At 40.5% G+C, this 8700-nt stretch overlaps 1 protein-coding gene across 1 annotated transcript; it reads right to left on the reverse strand.

Annotated features, from left to right (window-relative positions):
- Positions 1 to 2048: 2048 nt before the first annotated feature.
- HESX1 (HESX homeobox 1) lies at positions 2049 to 8368 on the reverse strand. The gene is made up of 6 exons (XM_063164303.1): positions 7603 to 8368; positions 6422 to 6507; positions 3882 to 4140; positions 3568 to 3773; positions 3164 to 3265; positions 2049 to 2251 (listed from the first exon to the last, which is right to left on the reverse strand). Exons 3-6 carry the CDS (start codon positions 4093 to 4095, stop codon positions 2153 to 2155), a joined length of 621 nt encoding a protein of 206 aa, XP_063020373.1. The 5' UTR covers positions 4096 to 4140; positions 6422 to 6507; positions 7603 to 8368; the 3' UTR covers positions 2049 to 2152.
- Positions 8369 to 8700: the final 332 nt, after the last annotated feature.

Genomic DNA, 8700 nt, shown 5'->3' on the forward strand with positions numbered 1-8700 from the left:
AGAAAGTGATGGGCATAATTTAAACCCATGCTGGCCAAAACAGGTATAAATGTAAAGTGAGAGGCTCTTTTTTGACTTGCTGATTGCTTTACTCTGGGAAGAACAAGCTAAGCCAAATGAAGCAAATAATGCAACTCTGCTTTTAAATTCTTTTCCCCTTAGCACTGTGTGGGACTGCTAGCACCTCACACTAAAGATCCTGCTGGTAACATTTGCTAATGGAGAGCAGGATAGCAGGGCTGGTGCTATTATTATTCTGCCACTGTTCTACAGCTTCTCTTAAATTGCTTTGTCAGACTTCCGTCACTTGAGACCAGTTCCATTAGAGCAGACTTTAGGTGTATTTAGGTATTTGCCAGATAATAGAGCAAGGTTCTTAAGCAATCAATCTGTACAGATTAGTCTAATCTGCTGCTGCTGGAAACTTTGTTTCCAGAAGCAAAGTAGACAATAGTTTCAGATTACCTGCAATGAGGTTAAGCTATAGGCAATATACGTTTTGAGGTGTGAAGAAAAACAAAATAAAAGAATGCATTCCCAATTTTGTCTTTGCCTTTACCAGGTCAGGCAGGTATCTGAATTGAGATTTCAGCTTCTCTAAAAACTATTCCTAATGGATCTGGCTCAATTTAAATTGCTTTACTTGTGGTTCTCTTAAGTATTTTGGAATGCAGGATACAACAGAATTCAGTTAGGAATGTTATTTCCCAAATCCAATAAAGCACAAAAAATAATGTTTCAATATCAGATAAAAGTTGCTTATTTCCATACTAAAATAAGATTTCCAGGAGCAAAGCCAAACAATGAAAGATTTTTAGGGTTCTGCATAAAAGTGAAGGCAATGAGCCAATGAAGATAAAAACATGGAAGGGCCAATATCTGTCACCCAGTTCTAGAGTAATGCAGTTTTCCAGTGATATTTTTCAGAAAATATAGAAATATTTTTTATTTAATCTCTTGTAGCTCAAACTGTAATTCAAAATAGTAAGTAAGGACTGTCAGATCATCCCTCCCTTTAGCTTTTCTTAGTATGAGACTACATAAAATGATTTTTTCAATCACCCTATTTTATCAACTTACCTTTCATCCTATTGGACAACAGCCGTGGATACAAGCATGAAGAAAGGAAGAGCAATAAACTTTGTCTGTTCATGAGATAATGTGGAATTTATGTTGAGCAAGAAACACTGAAGGTCACCAGCACATGAGGCAAGTGCTTAGAGCCCTGCTGAACAAAGAGCAGCATCAACCTGAACTCACAATGTTTCCCTACCTTGTGCCAATGAAGAAAGACTTGAGGGGGTTTTTTTTGGTATATGGCTCTCCTTGACTTCAGGTTCAATATCAAATATGGGGATAATTAACTTTCATGTACTGTTTGATAAAAATGAATTCAACTCCCTAAAACTAATGGCAATGACCTGGATATCTGGTCTGGCCCCACTGATCTGATCCCATGACATGCTACATTCTGTCATTAAAAGATAATAGGGCAATTTCCATAACTGGAACAGATATACTGACACGAGAGGAGATAAGCAAGTTAGAGAATTAAATAGGCAAATAACCTAAATTAATTAAAATTACATAAAAATATTATAATTGTCAACTTCTTTTAACTGGGCAATGGTTAAAAGTGAAGTCAGTTGAATATTAGTCCTTCCATTGGAGACACCTTTTTCTAAAATTATCTTATTCATGAAAACTATCATATTCTTTATAAATAAGCTATTTAAACTGCAATGCAACAAACTGTTCCCTGTAGCAAAATCTATTTTGCATACAGTTTATTGCAGACTTGAAACAGACTTCTTCTAACACCAGAAAGCTTGTCAAGTCATCTGCAGTAATTCATAATAGGTGAAATTCTTGTGCAACCTAGGGTTTGCATTGTTTTAAACTGCAAAAATATCTCAAAATCTCTGAAAATACTTACTCAAGTATATGTAGGAAAAGTTCACTTTTTCCACAAAAAGTAGATTAGAATAATACTTCAAGTATTTACAGTTTATTTGAATGAAAATTATAATAAACTTTCAAATCTGGGCATAAAATCATAATTACTATTACTTAATTACATATTACTTAATACAGGTTATGAACAATTCTTCATTTTCTGTAGCAGTACTGTAACAGCAAACCATCCTTCCTTCTACTCCAGCAGGCTGGAGGTGAAAGTATTTTTCACCATCAGAAACTGAGATTCTCTGTGGGATCTTTTCAGCTTTGCACGGCGGTTCTGAAACCAGATCTGAAATGGAAAGAGAAGGGAAGATTTTCAGAAACACAGCAGTGGAAGCAGAATAATATTTGAAACTTAAAAGTATTCACACAGTAGGACAATATTTTGTGTGATGACAGCAGCTTGCAAGTTCAATATAAATTTAAAATCTGCAGATGCCTGTAATTTTAACACCACAGACAAAGAAAATAATATCCCCAGGTTAACTGGAAAATGAGATCAGCTTCACTGTAATTAATATAAAAACTGGTATTAAATTCAGTGACAGAATCAGATCCTGGAAGATCCTGAACATCTGGAATTCACACGTCTTATGGTGCTATTTCTTCATCTGCTTAACTATTTGCAGCATCAAGTTTCTCATTAAGCCCAATATAATAATTGCAACAAAAGCCTGATAAACAACAAAGCAAAGCCCAAATTCTTATGTTTACAGTGTGCTTCTTATCACATGGAATTACCTGGAAATCAATAATTAACATTCCTGAACAGATTTTGCTTTTGGCCAGAGAAAGACATAGGTTCAAACACAGGTTTAACACACCTATGCTCTGCTGGCAGTCTCACACATTATGTCCATGCCTGTTTCGAGTTTATTTTTCGAATACGATGACAAGCAAAACATAAAAATTATTTTAAGGAAATTATCAAGTTCTGCAGATAATAACTAGAGATTAACAGAGCAGATATTGTGGCAATATTACAGTGATTAATTCCTCATCAGTGCTATGGAAGGCTTTAGATTTCAGAAGGAATTCAATGGTTTCCATTTCACAAATCATTGAAGGCATGTTTCTTGTATATACATTGGTTTAAATTGAGAGCATTAAATTCTCATCACTGCTGTCAAACCACTTATGTATATAAGCAGAGGGTACATATAGCTGGAATTACAGAAAAGCTCAAGAAGTCTTTAATTACCTGGATCCTGTCTTCATCTAAATCTAATTTGCGAGCTAGCTCTTCTCTAATATCAATGCCGGGGTAGGAGTTCATTTTAAAAACATTTTCCAAGACTTCAATCTGAGGAGATTAAAATACACTTGTTGAATAGTTAACACTATGTTCATAGCAGTAATACATAAAATAAATAACAGCTCAGTTTGTTCAACGGGAGACTTCTGATCAGTGTTTGCACAATGATTCCATGCATAAACACAGATCTGCTGGAATTAGCAATATTTCTGTTAATTTGCACTAGTTCCTGATGACATTTCTCTCTGCAGAGGTACATCACACTGAACTTAGCAGCTGTTAGAGGTTCCTTCCAACATTTTACTCAACTACATTGTTACCCATTTGTTAGATGCTAAGGAAAGCCCTACCTGGCTTCTAGTGAATGCAGTTCTTGGTCTTCTACCCCGGTACCAGCTCAATTCTCGTTTGAAAGACAGCCTTTCAGTGACTGAAAAATATTTTTCACATTTCAAAACGTTTTCCTCTTGCACTGGATCACTTCTAGCATGAAATAATGGATTTTCATAGCAAACAACAGGGATTTGTAGATGGGGATTACTGTCATCACCTAGAACTAGAAAGAGCAAGAAAAGGAGAGCTTCAGTTTACTGGTCTGTAGTAGAAACACGCCAGTATTTTTAAGGGGTAAGAACTGAAGGGGGTACAAAACAGACTGACTCACCCAAGCTGGTGCACGCATCCATCCAGGGTCTGTGAGGTTTCCCAGCTGGAATGCCATCTTTTTTCTGCTCCAGCCCCAAAATGCTCTCGATTGAGAAGGAGCAGTGCGCGCTTTTGCTGTCTCCAAAGGCGGGCACCTTGTGGCGCTGCGGAGAGGCCGCCGTGGCGGCAGCACAGAGCGAGGGAGCGGCCATGCCTTCGCCCTCAGCCAGCATAGCAGGGGCACTGCGCCTGCATTGCTCCACAAGGCCTCCTTATAGCTATGTTGACAAGGGGGTTGGATTTGTAACGTCATTAATTAAAATCTTTTATTAGAAAGTTTTAGCATGTCAATGAAAACTCTCCCACCAAGAGGCACGAGGAGTTAATTGTTTATTTGTTTGCAAGTAATTAGCAACTAATGGTGACACTAGGGGGGCCACCAAGGGGGACAAAAAGTGTTATCTCTCCTAACCAGAGCATCGACTTCACTTTCTCAAAAGAAGCTGTGCACAAATATAGTACTTCTCTTTTATTTGAAATCATTAATGTATAAAATCAGTTTTTTAAAAAACTTTATACTCTAATGGACTCCACTTACCTAAACATAGAAGCATGATAGGAAACCAGTCAAGTAATAAGTAATCTCATTTAAGTGAATTTCCTTCCAAGGAAATTTAAAAAATAATCTCTTAATGCTATTAGGGTAATCCCGATGAAAATGCCTCTGTTTTTTCATATGCATATGTAATGGTGAACGTGGTCAATAAAACAACAATAGCTTTTGGCATAAGGCACTGTGCAGTGGGTTGGCAGTGTTGTCAAAGCTCAGTGTAATTGCCTTCCAAGTGCCTGGATTAGTTAATAGGAACAGTTGCACCAACTATTTTAAATAATTCATGCATTCATTTTTCTTATTAAAATAACTTTGTTGCAGCCTTTTTGAAACGTACCAGATGTGAAATTTCCTGATAATTCTTCACTACATAAAAGCAAAACTTCACATAATAGAAGCAGTACACTCAAATTTACAGGTTTAAAAGATGCAGAGGTATTCTTCAATTCATTACAATTACATTTGTTGCAGTCAAATTTGTAGCTCAAGTAAAACTTTTTCTCACAAATGTCTCTCCCTCCTTGTAGGTTTATAGCAAACAGAAGTATGTTTAAATCCTACAGAGCCAACACTTAAAATCACACAAAAAAAGTTATGAGTAACGGGAAGAAAGGAGATAAAGGCTTTGTAATAAAGTCTGACAGAATTCTGATTTCATCCATTATAATAAAATACAGACTATAACATTTTTATATTCAAGCTCATCTGTCAGTCACAGCGCAGTTTACATCACATGCTCAGAACCAGCTTTTGGTTCAGGCAAAGAAAAGGAGGAATTTCTGTAGAGACACTATAAAATCAAGATTTGTCCAAAAAAAACAGGCAAACATGAACACAGTATTTTTATTTCAGGTGGAAAAGTTACCCCTCCTTCTGGCCTGGCTTTGTGCTGCTGCAGTAAGATCGTTGTCAAACCAAACTATTCAAAGAGTGACACTTGCAGAAGTGACCTTACCAAGGACACTTCTCACACATGTCAAGGGATCTTCAAGCAGCAGGCATCACCTGCAATGTTCACTTGCAAGATGAGCTCCAGTCACCGTTTATGGGCCTTAAGCCTCCCCTTGAAAGCTGCATTTCATTGTTTTGGCCCATCAGTACTGAGCAATGCTACCTTGCAACCCATTTGAAATTACCTAGGGACTTTTAACTGAATACCTTGGTAGGGGTAATTAGAGCAACACAGCAAACAGTAAGTTGGGAATCCTAAGTAACCAATAATAGGAAAAGTCACTGCTCCTTGGATATGCAAATCCAATCCTCTTACAGCATCACACACTTGATGAGGCAGGAAACTCATCACCCTTTCAGACTTTGCACCACTGGTTTTTGCCCAGGGACAGTGGAGCTCCTCTCTCTAGGAGATGGAGTTCTCGTTCTGGCTGTTTGCAGCAGCTGAGGAGACCACACCGAGAGCTCTTGGGGGCTTTGGTCTGAAGGCCCAGCCCTTACCCTGGCTGCCTTTTACCCTTCTCACCCACTGCTGGGTCACCTTGCACTGGAGCCTGGGCAACAGTTCCAGCTTTTTAAAAGGGTATAAATGATATATATCTTATCTTTCTTCATTATTTACCACACTCCAAAAATTTGCCTTTCACCTCACCTTTCCCACAACCTCTTTACCCAGTATCTCACCACCTCAAAAGTCATGCTGCATAAAGCTCTCTTTCCAATATGTTTTTAACATGAATAACAAGTATTATATTCAAAGCCAAGTTCAGAATTCCCAAGTTTTTTAAAGCAAGAATACCCTAAAATGGTAACACTAATTTTCACAAAACAAAAGCAGTTAGCTATTTCTTAGTTGAAGTAAAAGCTATTTTGACACAGGGAGATGAAGTGAATGCAGGTAAATCCCAGGTTAATCCAAGGTTGCTACTAGCAAAAGTATGAGAAACAGTGTGTTAAAAAGTGGGAAACACTGCAAATAAAGCAAAGCACCTTACCCACACAGCTGCAGCTGGGGCAGAATGTTCTCTCCATAAGGGCACACATCTGGAATCCTCTGAAGATCTGTTCACTGCTCTTCTCTCTGGTGACAAAGTGCCAAGCGTTAGTTCCCCACATTTTTAAGGCTTCTTAGCAGATATTTTGCAGAAAAAAACAACAACAAAACATAACAAACAGAAATCAACAACCCCTACCCAAAAAAAACCCAACCCCACAAATCAAAAAGCCCAAACAACAACAAAAAACCCTCACACAGTAACACAAGGTCTACAATGCTGAAAACAGTGTAACACCAAAACCACAATTAGAGGATGCAGAGGGATTTTTCAGTTCATTACTATTACATTTGTTGCAGTCAAATTTGTAGCTCAAGTAAAACTTTTGGACGCCACTCACAGCTGTAAACACACAAAGCTAACTAAACCCAATCCACCTGAAGTGACCACCTTCCTGAATTCCACAGGAAAACGATCTTACAGCACAAAACAAAGTCATTCTTATTGCTGTAAAGGCTGCTGTAAAGCTTGGTCACAAGTTAACTGTCTCAAAACCACAAAGCACATACATTTATTGGTCATGAACCAATGTTAATGTCCTGTCACATGGCTGCAGATACAAGACTTAGTCTTTAAAACACCTTGTAAGATAACCCTGAATTATTATCCTTATTGACAGGGAAAGGGAGAGGTGCTGTGACTTGCTTCAGTCAGGTGAGTCACCAGCTGAGCTGGCAAATTAATTGACTGAACAGTATTAACTTGGATATTTCTTCACCACTCCCTACAGGAAAAAACAGAACAACACAACAGTAAAAAAAAAAAACAAAAACAAAAACCCAAAACCCACCCACCTCCCATCAAAAAACCCAAACCAGCAAACAAAAGAAAAGCCATCTCAAAAATCTTTCATTGTTTGTGATTTAACACACCAGTCCTTTCCTTTATCTGCTTTTAATGGTAAATCATAACCTGATACAACATAAAGAATGCTCTCATAGCAAGACTGCACAATCATTAATCATCTGTTCTGCTGAACGACTTCATGCACTTTCTAATCTGGTCTTGGACTAGGTTCACCTGGTCCCAAAAAGGCAAAACCAACAAGGGAATAGGTTTTTGTTTTGGTTTTGTTTTTCCCCAGCTAAAAACTATCATCAAGTCTACTAAGATTAAACTACCTGAAAGGAAGTTGTAGCCAGGTGGGGGTCAGTCTCTTCTCCCAGGTAACCAGTGACAGGACCAGAGGAAACAGCCTCAAGTTGTGCCAGGAGATGTTTAGGTTGGATATTAGGAAAAGTTTCTCCATGGGCAGAGTGGCACTGACAATCACCATCCCTGAAGCGTTCACATGAGAGGATGTGGCACTTGGGCACATGGTTTAGTGGTGAACACGGGCTCCTGGATTAATGGCTGGATCTATGATCTCAGAGGTCTTTTCCAACCTTAGGGATTCTACAATTCTAAGTAATTTCAGAGCTGAACCAGTTCACAAGTCCAAGCAATGATCTGTTTTGATTTCAGTGAGCCCTCACAGTAGTTTTAAGCATTTGAAATTTGCCACCAACTTAGAGCACCACAATTATTCAGACTAAGAGAGCAGAGATACTATTTTTTAATATCTATTCAGAATCTCTCCTGTCTCAGCTTAAGGCCTCTTGTCGTCTCACTGCAAGCACAGCAGAAGTGACTGGCCTCCACCTGGGGCCCATCCACACGGCAGGGATGAGAGGAGACTTGCCAAAAGGGATGCTCCAGAAAAGAGTGCCAAAGACGCTCCAGAACGGCAGGGACCCAACAGCGCTCCCTCACTGCGGAGCGGCCCTCAAGGTAATTGTCTGAGGAGACCACAGCAACCCGTGGAGCACAGTCAGACAGGGGTGGGAGGACACTTCGCTTGATAGCCGTGACTCGCATTGCCGAGCAGTCACCTCAGCGGGGACACGGCCTCGGCTGCCTCCGCAGCGCGCCCCACACGGAGCCGCCCCCCCACACGGAGCCGCCCCCCCACACGGAGCCGCCCCCCCACACGGAGCCGCCCCCCCACACGGAGCCGCCCCCGGGACGCCGCCAGAGCCTCGGCCCTGAGGGCCCGCGCGCGAGCGCCTCATCCCCCGCGCCTGCGCGTGAACGGACAGGCCCGTCAGCCAATGGGCAGCCGAGTGGGAGGGGAGAGCTGGCCAATGAGGAAGCCGGGCGGGCCAATGGGGAAGCGGGGCCCGAGAGGGGCGGGACGTCCGGCGCGCGGCGCGCGGCGGGCGGGGGTCGGTGCGGGTCGG

The sequence above is a fragment of the Melospiza melodia genome, chromosome 10, assembly GCF_035770615.1.
Source record: "Melospiza melodia melodia isolate bMelMel2 chromosome 10, bMelMel2.pri, whole genome shotgun sequence".
Classification (NCBI taxonomy): domain Eukaryota; kingdom Metazoa; phylum Chordata; class Aves; order Passeriformes; family Passerellidae; genus Melospiza; species Melospiza melodia.